This window comes from Danio rerio, chromosome 15 (assembly GCF_049306965.1).
Source record: "Danio rerio strain Tuebingen ecotype United States chromosome 15, GRCz12tu, whole genome shotgun sequence".
Classification (NCBI taxonomy): domain Eukaryota; kingdom Metazoa; phylum Chordata; class Actinopteri; order Cypriniformes; family Danionidae; genus Danio; species Danio rerio.
In genome coordinates this window covers 10,159,626-10,174,138 of record NC_133190.1, presented here as the reverse complement: position 1 = coordinate 10,174,138, position 14,513 = coordinate 10,159,626, and the positions used below count along the sequence as shown (strand labels likewise).

General features: G+C 34.4%; 1 protein-coding gene across 1 annotated transcript; it reads left to right on the top strand.

Moving 5' to 3' along the window:
• The first annotated feature begins 1,159 nt into the window (after positions 1-1,159).
• On the top strand, positions 1,160-12,745 carry rhoub (ras homolog family member Ub). Its single transcript, NM_001017784.3, has 3 exons — positions 1,160-1,565; positions 4,571-4,629; positions 9,127-12,745. Exons 1-3 carry the CDS (start codon positions 1,367-1,369, stop codon positions 9,580-9,582), a joined length of 714 nt encoding a protein of 237 aa, NP_001017784.2. The 5' UTR covers positions 1,160-1,366; the 3' UTR covers positions 9,583-12,745.
• The last annotated feature ends 1,768 nt before the right edge of the window (positions 12,746-14,513 follow it).

Here is a 14,513-nt window from a genome sequence, read left to right as displayed (position 1 = left end):
TCACATATGGAGTTTGTTCAGATGAGATGACATCTGACTGCTGCACTTCGTACTTTATGTGCTGTCTTTAAGAGCAACATGGGTCCCCGCCCCTGCCTTTGGTCTGACCATAAAGATCAGCTTATCTCCTCCTGATATATGCTTTTAAGTAGAATGAGACCAATTATAAAGGAGATGTAAAGCCTGAGCTGGACAAATAATCAATTTCCCTGGCTTTATCCCAAAGATGACTTTGTTATGTAATATTATGTTTTACAGAAACAAACTATGCTTAAAAATGACAGACATACAGTACTAGACATAAAAAAAAACGTTCTAACTATATAAAATAAAGGAAATATATAATAGGCCAACTGATATTTTATCGTTTTAAGTGCAATTTGTTTATTTATTATATCAAGCACTTTCTAAATTAATGTGTTTTAATTTATGACCGGCAGATGGCAGAAAAGATCAGTAATGCGTCGTTGCAAAATTAAGGAAATAATGGCAAGAGATTTGAAAAAGGTTATATTACTTTATTCAGTTTTGCTTATAGTTAGGCTATAGTTTAATATAATTAGGCCTACATTAACAAATTATCATTACAGCGTAATGTAAGTGCAATCTCTACATTTTATGTTTTTTTTCTATGCTGTTTATTTTGCTTGCCACATGTAACATGTGACAATAATAATTGTCATATATTTATATTCCTATTGAAAATAAACTAATTTAAGAGGCGGTTTTCCTAAATTCCACAGTGAAACAGGTGCTTTGCGACCCCAATGAGCCTGTTTTCTCTGCCATATACATAATATTATTTCAAATAAAGAAATATGAAAATATGCATTGAACTAAAGAAAATATGCATTAAATAAAAATATACATTTACTGGCTTATTTAAAATGCACTTTTCCTTTAATAAATGTTTGTGTTTGCTTACTTGCAATAATCTATTAAACAAAATCTACAGACACATAATTCACTGTAAATAAGACTGCGTCATTTAAATCAGTTTTAATAAAAAGGAAGCGTAGCGTTCACAAGCAGAAATCTTTCAACGCGCTATTATTGTATCTTTTTGGTGGCACATTATGAATATTAAATCAGCCATGTGAAGTGGGAGGAGTTAGTCAAATGAAAGCTGACTATAAAAGCTGCCTTTCTCACTCCTCACCCAGTAGTTGTAGAGCAAGAGAACTTTCTAGTTGTCCGTGGAGACCTTCTTGAGTGTTTGGGATTTATTGACTGTTTACACGTCTTGCAGCCAAGCAAGCGTATTCACGCAGCGCTCGTAGGGGCCAGTTCTTTATAAAGTGCTGTTTTTAATGTGTTTTCCTCGGGTCACTCCATCGGGAGTGCGCGAGCCACCTGCGGTCCGGTCATGGATTACAGTAACCTGATGGCGCCTCCGGTTCCCCCGCACATGCCCCAGTCTCCGTCAGCCGCGCACTGCCAGGGCCGCCTGCTTAAGTGCGTGTTTCTCGGGGACGGGGCTGTGGGAAAAACCAGCCTCATTGTAAGCTACACAACCAATGGATATCCAACAAAATATGTCCCGACAGCGTTTGACGACTTCTCAGGTGAGTGTGGGTTGGTGTACTGCAGCGCATCAGCTGCAAACAACAAAAAACAAACTTACATTTGTGAATATCTTAGTTGTTTTGGTAGGCTAAAACCTTTTTTCAGTAATTGAAGCCATTTCTATGTGTTATAGCAGAGCAATGCATTTCATCACCAGAACATTTTGACCCTAATTTTGGACACGATTTATAAACTTTCAGCTCATTTTTTGTTAATGTTTTGGTTTATTTATTTGTTTGACTTGGAAAAGTGTCATTAAAATAACTTCAGGTATTTTCTAATTTGAATAAATATATATTTTTTGTGTTTTTAAAATAAAATTTAAAGTTAAACAAACTGTTTTTGTTAAGTATTAGCCATATATATATATATATATTATTATTTTTTCAAATCTATTAATCAAACTTCATGTCTTTAGTTAATAAATTGGCTATAACTAAAATATAGACATATTTATAAAAAAATCATATTCATAAAAAGTATAAGAACTTAATGCAATTTGTATTAGTAGTAATAGTTGTAGTAAAACTTTTATGCCATTATGATTCTTTCATTTCAAAACATTGTTATAAAGTATTGTTATTTACAATCCTTTTTTAATTATTTTTATTATTATTATTAATATTCATTTATTTATTATTACTATTATTATTTGTATTTTTTTTTCAAATCTAATAATCAAAACAATATTAGATAAAAACTATGTAGACACTTAAAAGTCAAGAACTGCAACAACAACACAGAGAAATGGACTAAAAAGTCACTAGCACTACTTGTTCTTAAAAATGTACAAAAATAAACATTAGCATTATTAATTTAGATTTTCTCAGTTAAACAAATCTTTAAGTATTTCATGTCTTTAGTTAATAAATTGGCTATAACTAAAATATACACATATTTATAAAAAATCATATTTATAAAAAGTATAAGAACTTAATGCAGACTCAAATTTTATAACCTAATGAAAGTTCTTTAAAGATCATATGGTAAAATATTTTTTTAATCAAAGAGCACGTTGCATATGAGGGTATGTTTACAAGACAACAATTTACAAGCTTTATGTTTTAATTTTGAAAGGTTTTGCACACAGACAATAATGTTCTCAACAAATTTAGTCATTTTGCCTGCCAATCAAAGTTGGCAAAGTTCTTTTGTAAAGAAACGTTTGTGCACAGAGCACATACAGTTCTAAAAGGGATGGTTCACCAGAAATGAAAATATTGCCATTCAAACACTGTTGACATGTAAACTAATGGCCAAAACTACTAAAAAGTTTGCAGCTTTTATATAAAAGAGTTATTAAACATCACGCCATCCTGCATAAATTGTGAATGGATGTCAAACAAGAGCCAGTCATGGTCAGATCCCCATTAAATTCCCACAAGCCTGTCTTTGTAGTTCTAAACCTGTTGCGCAATATCGCAATCCTAAACATCTGAGCCCTAAAATCAATTGGGTCTCCTGCTGGAGCCATAGGCGACGTCACCCTCACTGGCTTCAGAGCAGTTACGCAATTCAACAGGTGCCGCACTGGGGCGAAGGGGCCAAATTAAAGACCGATCATATGACAGGGATTTGGAGACTATTATACAATGGGCTCTGAACACTTTGAAGTGACGGAGCATCAGCAGATCACTTTACTGAGGCCTGCTGGAATGAACAGTCGGATTTAACTGCACACTCAGACCTACAGATATGAGCAATGCATGAACAATGAGATGCAGAACATGCATTATATCTAAACTGCAGATCTGTATCATGTTCGTGGGGGTGTATGGTTTTTATTATTGGTTTTATTGTTGTTATAATAATAATAATAATAATAATAATAATAATAATAATAATAACAATAATAATAATAATAAGTATTATTATTATTATTAATAGTATTTGTATTAGTAGTAATAGTTGTAGTAACACTTTTATGCCATTATGATTCTTTTATTTGAAAACCTTGTTTAAAAGTATTGTTATATACAATTCTTTTTTATTATTGTTATTATTAATAATAATAATAATAATCATTTATTTATTATTATTACTATTATTATTTGTATAATTATTATTATTATTATTATTTGTAATCCATTATTATTATTATTATTATTATTATTATTATTAATAATAATATTATTAATAATATTATTTGTATTAGTAGCAATAGTTGAAGTAAAACTTTTATGATTCTTTTATTTCAAAACATTGTTATAAAGAATTGTTATTTACAATTCTTTATTATTATTATTATTATTATTATTATTATTATTATTATTATTATTATTAATAATAATAATAATAATAATAATAATAATAATTTATTCATTATTACTAGTATTATTTGTATAATAATAATTATTATTTTTAATCCTCTATTATTATTATTATTATTATTATTATTATTATTATTATTATTATTATTATTATTATTATTATTATGTTGTTGTTGTTGTTGTTGTTGTTGTTTTGTTGTTTATGTTGTTGTTGTTGTTGTTGTTGTTAATAACAATAATGGCAACAATAATGATAATAGTTGTTGTTATCTTGTTATCTTATATTACAAACATTTTAAGAAAATATTGTTTTTGATGTTGCTATTATTATAAACCTTTTTTATATTATCTGTTAGTCCATTATATGAAAGTATTATTTATTTACATTTGTTAATTTATTATTATAATTCATTCTTATTTAAATTACTAAATAATGAGTTCTACAATATGTTATTCTATGTCTTGTCTTTGTATATAGTTTAATATTTATATTATAATTTAAGGGAAAGTGTTTATCATTCAAATCATGTTTTAATCCTAAAAGCTTTATAAGTATGTCTTATTTACAGCTGAAGTCTCATGGCTGTTTGTTTTGTTTACCATGTCAGCTGACTAAATGGAAACCAGTGTGTGTGTGTGTGTGTGTGTGTGTGTGTGTGTGTGTGTGTGTGTGTGTGTGTGTGTGTGTGTTGGCAGTAAAATGACTCATTGTTTCCCTCCTCTTTTTCCTCCAGCGGTCGTACAGGTGGACGGTCAGCCAGTGAGACTGCAGCTCTGTGACACTGCAGGACAGGTAAGACCTCCTGTGCCCCACTCCGTAACACAATCGTCCCACAATCATAACATCACGTTTAATTCCATTCATTTTAAACCAACCCCTATAAAGAAACTCGATATTTGATGAAAGAAGGCATTTGGGTCACTCTGAAACCAGCATTTCAGATTGTGCAACCAAAAACGTAGCAATTAGAGGGATGGCGTACTGTGAGGAAATCATAAAGCGAGGGAAAAAGAACAATCCTCCAGCTATTGGCACGCAGGTACTGGATCTCCCTTGTGTTTTCGGAGCCATGCAGGCTTGAACAGGGCACCGTTCAAGCAGCGCTTTTGCCTCCAAGTGTTGTTTTTGATGCCAAGCATTTTTACTGATTGTTTTCAAGCTCCTGCTTTCGAAACCGGCTTTTCGTATCACTGACAAACAGCCTGAAAAGGCTTGGCATTGATTCAGATTTTCCATATGATACGGTTGAAGGGTTTTAAACTCAGAAATGGACACTCCTTTGTCATGAGTTAACAAATACGCGACTCTGCCCTCTTAGTACATAACCTATAAATCCCTTTCAGAGACAAGCTCAGGCAAAAAGATAAGAGTTCAGCAGGCTTTCATGTAGAGAACCGACAAATGCACTTTGCACAAACAAAGGCTGCTATCACAAAAGCTTGCTAGTTCGGTTTGTTTGGATGTACTTCTGTTGTGTTGTGCAGGTGACCATGTCAACAAAGGGAAATAGCTGTCAGTTGATTATGATAATGACTGTGTGTCTGATATTAAGTGCTATTTAATGACCGGAGTTATTTTGACTGTAAGGCTGGATAACATAACGACAGGGTCATTTTCATTCATTCATTCATTTATTTTCTTGTCGGCTTAGTCCCTTTATTAATCTGGGGTCGCCACAGCGGAATGAACCGCCAACTAATCCAGCAAGTTTTTACGCAGTGGATGACCTTCCAGCCACAACCCATCTCTGGGAAAGGGTCATTTTCATTAATTCGTTTACATTCGGCTTAGTCCCTTTATTCATCAGGGGTCACCACAGCGGGATGAACTGCCAAATTATTTAGCATATGTTTTACACAGCAGGTGCCCTTCCAGCTGCAACCCAGTACTGGGAGACATCCTCACACACACACACACACACACACACACAGTCATAAACTACAGTCAATTTAGTTTATTCAATTCACCTATACCGCATGTCTTTGGACTGTGGGGGAAACCGGAGCACTTAGAAAAAAAACACACGAACACGGGGAGAACATGCAAACTCCACACAGAAATACCAACTGACCAAACCGGGACTCGAACCAGTAACCTTCTTGCTGTGAGGTGACAGTGCTAACCACTGAGCCACCGTGTTGCCCAGGATCATTTTAATATTAAAAAAATATTACGTTGCCAGCCAGTTACCGTTTACAGTAAGCTGCTGACTGGGAATAATAAGATATTTTGCATAATCCAGCTGAAATTTTGCAATTATTATTACACACACTTGACAAATGTGAAATTGCATAAATTAATTTAAAATGTCAAAATGATTACCTTTCCTGGGAAATACTTGAAGAAGAATTAAAAACTCAAAAGTACTGTTTAATGGAGAGAAGATAACAGTTTTATCAATTTTCGGTAACATTTTAGTCTGTCACAATTTACTGAATTAACAAAACAACTAGCTTAATAAAGTACTATGTTTATTAATAGTAAGTAATGTAAAAGTTGGGTTTAGGTTTTAGGTTAAAAATCTGTTATTTTACTATTTTTTTTTTTCAGCAGCTAAGGTGCCAGAAAAGAAAACATAAAATAACGGCCGTTAAATTAAATACATTTGCCTTAAAAATTTAAATTTTAGGTAAATGTCTGTAATTTACCTTCTGTTATTTTATGGTAATTGTCTGTAATTTACCAGCCGTTATTTTACTTTTTTTTCCAGCAGCTAGGGTGCCAGAAAAAAAATAATTAAAAAACGGCTGGTAAATTACAGACATTTACTATAAAATAACAGACTTTAAATTACAGAAATTTCCTTAAATGTAAATTTCTGGTAAACTTCTGTAATTTACTTTCTGTTATTTTACGGCAAATGTCTGTAATTTACCGACCGTTAGTTTACGTTTTTTTTCCAGCACCCCAGCTGCCGAAAAAAAAAAACACGTAAAATAACAGATTTTTATTTACAGTGTAGGGATACAGAATATGTGCTAATCAGGGGTGTCCAAACTCTGTCCTGAAGGGCCGGTGTCCTAGAAAGTTTAGCTCCAACCCTAATTAAACACACCTGAACCAGCTAATCAAGCTCTTATTATATAAACTAGAACCTTCCAGTCTGGTGTGTGGAAGCAAGTTGGAGCTAAACTCAGCAAGACACCGGCCCTCCTGGAAAGAGTTTGGACACCCCTGGTACAATTAGAGTTTATGTTCAGCTATTTCACTTGAAAGGCAATGCAAATAACCTATTTTATGCACTAAGGGTAAAATTACAGAAACTATTCACAACAGCCTGAGAAAACGGCAAATTTTAGATGAAAAATTTACACTGCACCTTTTAGGTTTTTGCATTTAAACTCTTCAAATGTAAAAAGTATAAATATTCTTTATTGAAGAGTTAAAATCAATGTAATAGGCAGGTAATAAGTAGGCCCACATGGAATCTGCAGATTTTTGCAGGTTTTTAGCACACCATTGATTCTTTGTATTCACTTGTTTAAATGTGTCAGGGCCAGTAAACAGAAAAAAAAGCAGGTGAAGAGAAATAATTTATTATAGAAGGCAAAAAAAGGCAGATCAGTCCATACGTAAAAATGGCAAAATTCAAAATAAAAAAGATCCTCTAATGTTAATATCTCAATCTCAGTTCAACAAACGGAAAACAAAATGCTCTTCAGCAAGTGTTTCTCAGTCAAATAGAAAAAAAAAAAAATTATTCAGTCCAAAAAGTTAAAACTAAAATGGCAAAAGAAAATACTTGCACACTTCCCAGTCTAATAAAAAAACAAAACTATTCAGTCCAATGAATGGTTAAAAAAATGGAAGCTTGGGGGGTAGCTGGAAATATCCAGAAACAAAAAAAAAATAGCCAGTTGACTCAGAGGCAGGTATAATGGTCAGAATCAGGCCAGTGTCCAGGACATCGTAAAATGCACAAGTGCAAAGACTTTGGGCAAGCCGGGGACTACACAGAAAGGCTGGGAAGGTAGGGAGAGAGTCCTGGAATAAAACAGAAAAGGGTTAACTAAATGGGTCAGAAGCAAACAACAATCTGGCACAGAACAGCACAAACAAAGAGAATAAATAGGGGAGCTAATGAGGAGAAAATAAGAGACAGGTGAAACACAGGTGAAACAAATCAACTAAATAAATGAAAATGAGGGGGTGGAGAGAAACAAACAAAGCAACATGTAGTTAAATACAAATAAACAAAACTGATACAACCAGCTGATCAGCAAGAAGTCCTGACAAAATGTGTGTACATTTATATGGATTTAGTTTTTATATTTATTTAAATCATTTTTCACTAATATTATTAGGATATAATAATAGTAATATTAAAATGTTCATGATTTATGTACAATATAGTTTGTAAAGTAAAAGTGACTTGCTTTCTTTACCAAATAAGTGGATCTAATTGTATTTGAATTGTATTAGGCCAGTAGTTTATAGTAGGAAATGTGAACTAAAGATTTAGACAAATTTCTAACTAATTTCATTGGCCATGATTACAGAACACTTTTTACAAGTTATTAACCAAGATTCTTTTATTCCGCTTAATTCAATTTAAAGGCTTAACAAGGTTAGCTAGGTAAACAAGGCAAGTTATTGGAAAAAAGTTAAAAAAAAAAAAAAAGAAAAGCAACAACTGTTTTTATTCAAGCCTAATTAAAAGAAATGTCATTTCTTTTGTTGGGAGAGGAACAAATTTAATAGCAAATACTGTGAAAATGACCTTGTTTGTTAATATTAATTGGGATATATTTTAGAAAGAAAAATCTATTTAATTAATATTTTAGAAATTAAAAATTCATAAAAGGACTAATAATATTGCCCAATTTTTTTTTGTATTTACATGTTAGGTACAACAAAAAAAGTAGCCAAAAATGCCTTATGTGTTAAGCCTAATTGGTATTTTCTACGATTCATGAGGCTCTGCTGTCCAAAAAGCATTAGAGATTTATACTTTCAGTTCGTTTGTTCAGCATAAACATCACAGGGTGTGCCAGAGTTGAAAATGTTGGCCAAGTTTAAAAGATGAAAGCGTGCACTGCGTGTTCCACATGCAATGTTCTTTGTAAGCGCCAACCTATAATTTCACTTAATTGCTTCAGGGAATTATAAAGCAGCCCAAGAGCCAGTTAAAAGGATTTTATTATTCGAAATAACAATTTGGAATCCCGCAAATGATTTTCGAGAGGGCTGCATGAGGCCTTGCCTTACGAAACATCACTAATGAAAGTCAATGATAATCTTCATGTGTGTGCAATGCATTTATTGTGTCTTGTGCTTTCTTATCCTCAGGATGAGTTCGATAAGTTGCGCCACTTCTGCTACACGCGGACTGACGTTCTCCTGCTGTGCTTTAGTGTGGTGAGCCCCGCTTCCTTCCAGAACATTGGTGAAAAGTGGGTTCCGGAGATACGACGGCGTTGCCCGCTCACCCCTGTGATACTAGTGGGCACCCAGTGTGACCTTCGGCAGGACGTCAAGGTTCTTATTGACCTTGCAAGACGCAGAGAAAGACCTGTTCTGGAAGAGGACGCCCGAGCCTTGGCCGACAAAATAGGAGCAGTGTCCTACATCGAGTGTTCTTCGCTCACACAGAAAAACCTGAAGGAGGTGTTTGACGCCGCCATATCTGTAGGGCTCCGACATTCAGACAGAAGAGCAAGACGGGAACGGAAGGTTCACAGTACTGCTGATAAAATGAAAATGCTCTCAAAGTCATGGTGGAAGAAGTATATCTGCATACAGTAGCCGAGGTCTTCTGAGGTGATGAACAATGTGATGGACTCTTGCTCAGCATCACGCTCCTCAGGTGGATGATGCTCAGTTGATCATGAATTGGCAACAGAAAGTGTGCTGGTAAATTACCTTTCATGGGATAAAGATTTTCAGCCCCTAAGGCATGGAGTAGGCGAAGAGGACTGTGTTGCCTGTGTTTTCAATGTTGGGATTAGGGTTGCAAAATTCCAAATTGTCAAATCTGGAAACTTACCATGGGAACTATTGGAAATATATGGAAATTACAGGGAATAAACTGGGAATTTACAAAAATCCAGATTATCTTATAATATGTAGCTGTATATATTTAAAATATATTCATCAATCACATACCCTCACGGGAGAGGGGGATTCTTACATCCACTTTAAAATTAAAACAAATTTCTGCAATTAAGTGTAAACATTACAAACATTCAAGTAGGTTTTGACATTACTTGGGTAAATAATAGTGTTATAACACAACTAATACTACAACCCTGCCGGCACAGGACGTCGACATGATGTCATATTGATGTTGTACCCCAACGTCATGGGGACATTGGATTTCCTTTGGAAATGAAAATCGGGTTGAACTCAGAATCCAACATCAGGTTGACATCAATGTCCAACATCCAACCTAAAATCAATCAAAAACCAAACAAATATCATCGTCTACTCCTGTTACACCTTGAGGTTGTGTGGACTTTACCAATATGACATCTATCAGATGTTGGATTTTGGTCAACAAATCTTAAAATCAACTAAATATCAACATAATTTGACGCTGTTATTGGACGTTAAAATAACGTTGTCCTTAGAAGTTATCTTGACATTGAATTTTGGTCACCTGACGTTATGGCCTAAATCGAACCTAAAATTAACGTCTTATGATGTTGTGTGCCTGCTGGGAAAGTAGTGCTAATTGTAAAAAAAGCACCCTTTTCTTTATATTAACCCAAGCTAGTGCTTCTGTCTTCCCCTTGCCAGTTTTCATACATCTGCACGGTATACATTACTATTTTTAATGTTTATAATCTTCAAGGCTGAATTTATTTGATCAAAGATACAGAACTGAACATATTACTAGCCTATGACCAAACAATTTAGCTTCATATGTGATGCAGTTTACATTCCGCACATTTCAAATTCCTGTAAATTCCCTAAAATTCCCGGTAAGTTTCCAAATTGGAAAGTTTCCAAAATGTTGCAGATGAATTTACTATGAAAACCTTCTGGAACTTTGCAACCTTTGTTAAGAAGCCATTGTTTATGCTACTGTTTCTGGAAATCAGTCACTGGTTCCACCCTTTTAATGACATCATGCATGTCATTAAATGCAGCAAGTGTTTATCGGTTTGACGGTCAATTGACAGAACTTTAACAACAGATCGCACTCAAAGTGAGCGTTGGTATCACGCCAAAAACATACGGACACCACATAACATGCCAAACGTCAGACAACAGCTGGTCTCTTACCTCTACCGATTCAAATTTAGATGTTTTTGCGTCAATCGTGATTGGCAGAGATAATATGCATCATCACAAGGTGATTATGATTGGCAGTCCTGCCAGCCAATAGTGCTCCATACATATGCGGTACCTAAATGTGAAAGTGACAGGTCATGTAAAAAGAGAGAGAAAGAGTTAGAAACAACTTACACACACAATATACAGTGTACGGTTCACAAATTTTCATATTCAAAATTGCATAATATTTACAATATTATGTAGTCTAAACTTGGCATTAAAGTCGAATTTTGAAATTGATTCATACTGGCTACATTTCTGAATGGGAAATAATAAATGTAAAGGAGTGTGATTGGAAGACTGGACTTCAATGCATATCATCTCAGAGGCTTTAGCTACTTAGAAATGTCTGAGCCAGATTTGTTTTGTCTTTTAAAATGATCCCCAGATCTCCAAATTTTTTCTTGATTTTGCTCCAAATAACTCGTCAGTTGTGTTTTATCTGCACTCTGAGGCAAAATAGAGCTATAGCGGTTTCCCTGGTCGCAGTAAAATTTAATGGTTTGCATCAGTTTGCCAGAAGGACACAGTTTTGTTCATTGAACACATGGAAACTCTATTAATTGCTAGCCTAATGTTCATATTTCTGCTGACACTCAAAATGGCTGAACTGGAACACTGCTGACCTCCTCCACAATCAACACCATATGATTATGGTTTCAAAAACCATCTACTGTTTTCATTTAATAACCAAATACAGTGCCACACTTTCTAATTTATGTCTTCCACCTGATAAATGCATGTGCAAATGTTATGTGACTATGTTAATGATGCTAGCATGCTAACACTGGTGATTTAAGCGCTTTTTTTTTGTTTGTTTACCCTCCATTTCTGCAGTTTTATAGCAGTCACATGGGCACTCCAAGTGGAACATATATGCCATGATGTTTAAGTTGTCACTCAGCAATCATTTGATCATTTTGATTGTCCATAAAGGGTGTAATTACCCTTGTATCCTGGTAAACACAGTTCCGCGATGTGAAATGTAGGTTTGGGGAACAGTAGAGCTACAGTATGATTAGCTTTATACGCTGCAGTGCACTAGACTTGATCTATACAGACGTGCCATGTTGTAAAAAGTCTAGTACAAAGTTCTTTGGTTATGTATCCTCCTGTTTAACCAGCAGTGATGGGGAGGATCGGCCAATGAGCTGTTGAATTTGCTTCTCATTATTCAGAAGCCCAATCAGAATCAATCTGCCAGAGATCGGAGCGCAACAGTGAAGTGACTGCATTGTATTTTCTGTTTTAAAACATTAATCTGATCAATTTTATATTGTCATGTTGGCAACAGCATTTCAATGTGTTTATTTTTAAAGTCTTTTTAATTAATCTGCAGAACTGAGAAAATTAAATGAGGAAGATGTTTCCTCCTAGGCCAAAAACCGAGAGGTCGTTCACTGTTGCACTCTTTACAGCTACACATCATCAGGAAATGGCCTCTGACCTTTATGTTTAACTGTCAGCGTGATAACTTTATCAGGGTAATCTACTTTTAGATTTGTACATTTTATGATTGCATTTAAATTTCTCTTACTCTATAAATGCTCCTGATTTGGTACCGTATGTGTGAGAGTGTGTAACTGCTATCCATGATTTTCATGGAAAATAAATGTGACATTAACTGAAACCTGAATGTCTGTTTCTTCTATAGACCCTTTCAATGTGGAGATTTCATTGGCTCATTAACGTGTCCTGCTAGTTGTTAAACTGTTTCACAACTGTAACAAGAGATAATTCATTTATAACTTAACGTTTTAACAGCTATCATAGCATTGTTTACCAATATGTTGACCATTTTAGATTCTCAGAAGCTATGGAAATTAAAAATGTGGGTCCCACTTTATATTAAGTGGCCTTAACTAATACGTACTTACACAGGAACTAATAGTTTGTTACAATGTACTTATTGTGTAAATACATGTATTTACTGTGTACTTATGCTTAATTAAATACATGTATGTAATTACATTGGTAATTAACTTTTGTAATTACATTTGTAAGTACACTGTTGACCATCCCCACACCTTAACCCACCCTTAAACCTACCCATGCCACCAAACCCATCCTCTATCCCAACTCAAAAGCACCACAAGTGTTCTCAAATACATCATAAACACAGTAAGTACATTGTATTTATTTTTTGATGTAAGTACATAGAAGTTAAGGACACTTAATATAAAGTGGGACCAAAATGGGAAACAGGAAATATGTTAGGTTGATATTAGGTTATATTTAGGTCACCAGCATCAAAGAACAATGTTAATTCGACGTACAATAATGACTCGAAATGAAATGTTTTGTTTAAAAGTGACCAAAATTCAACGTCACCAAAAACAAATGTCAAATTGATGTCAAACACTGACTTTATTCATCAGGTGTGGCAACCAAAATCCAACATCTGATAGACGTTATAGTGGTAACGTCCACACAACGCCAAGCTGTAACATCACTAGACATTGATATTTAGTTGAGACGTGGTCAAAATGCAACGTTTGGCCAACATTAGACATTGACGTCAGCCTGACGTTGGGTTTTGCAGCATCCCACGTCATTGGGGTACAGCGTCAATATGACATCATGTTGATGTCCTGTTGTTGCTGTTATTGTTTACATACCTCAAAATGGTCTATAACTGTTATACATGTTTATAGCAAACTTTCTATAATATCATATGAAGACATCAGTAAATCTTTTACGATCATCTGTGATTTACAATTTTGCAAATATTTTACCCCGTAAGCATGTCACAGAGAGACGATTAGAAATCACCTTGTGTACAAACATCACTTAAAGTGGGATGTCACATGAAGTGAAGAAGAGTAAGCTAAATGTTTATATAACATTTGAGAAATAAGATTTTAGGGTTGAAAGTGACCAAAATCCAACTTCACCAAAAAACAACGTCATATTGATGTCAAAAACTTCCACACAATGTTAAGCTGTAACATCATTAGACATTAATATTTAGTTGAGACCTGATCAAAATGCAACGTCTGGCCAACATTAGAAATTGACGTCAGCCTGACGTTGGGTTCTGACGTCAACCTGATTTTCATTTCCTAACAAAATGCAGCGTCCCACGACATTGAGGTACAACGTTAATATGACATCATGTTGATGTCCTGTGCCTGCTGGGTTTTTATTGTTTACATACCGCAAAATGGTCTATAACTGTTATGTTTATAGCAACTAGCAGTACAACTGACTTTCTATAAGATCACATGAGAACATCAGTAAATCTTTTAAGATCATTAATGATGTACAATTTTGCAAATGTTTTACCCCGTAAGCACATCACAGAGAGACTATTAGAAACCACCTTGTGTACAAGCATCACTTAAAGTGGGATGTTACATGAAGTAAAGAAGACTAGGCTAAATGTTTATACAAAATTT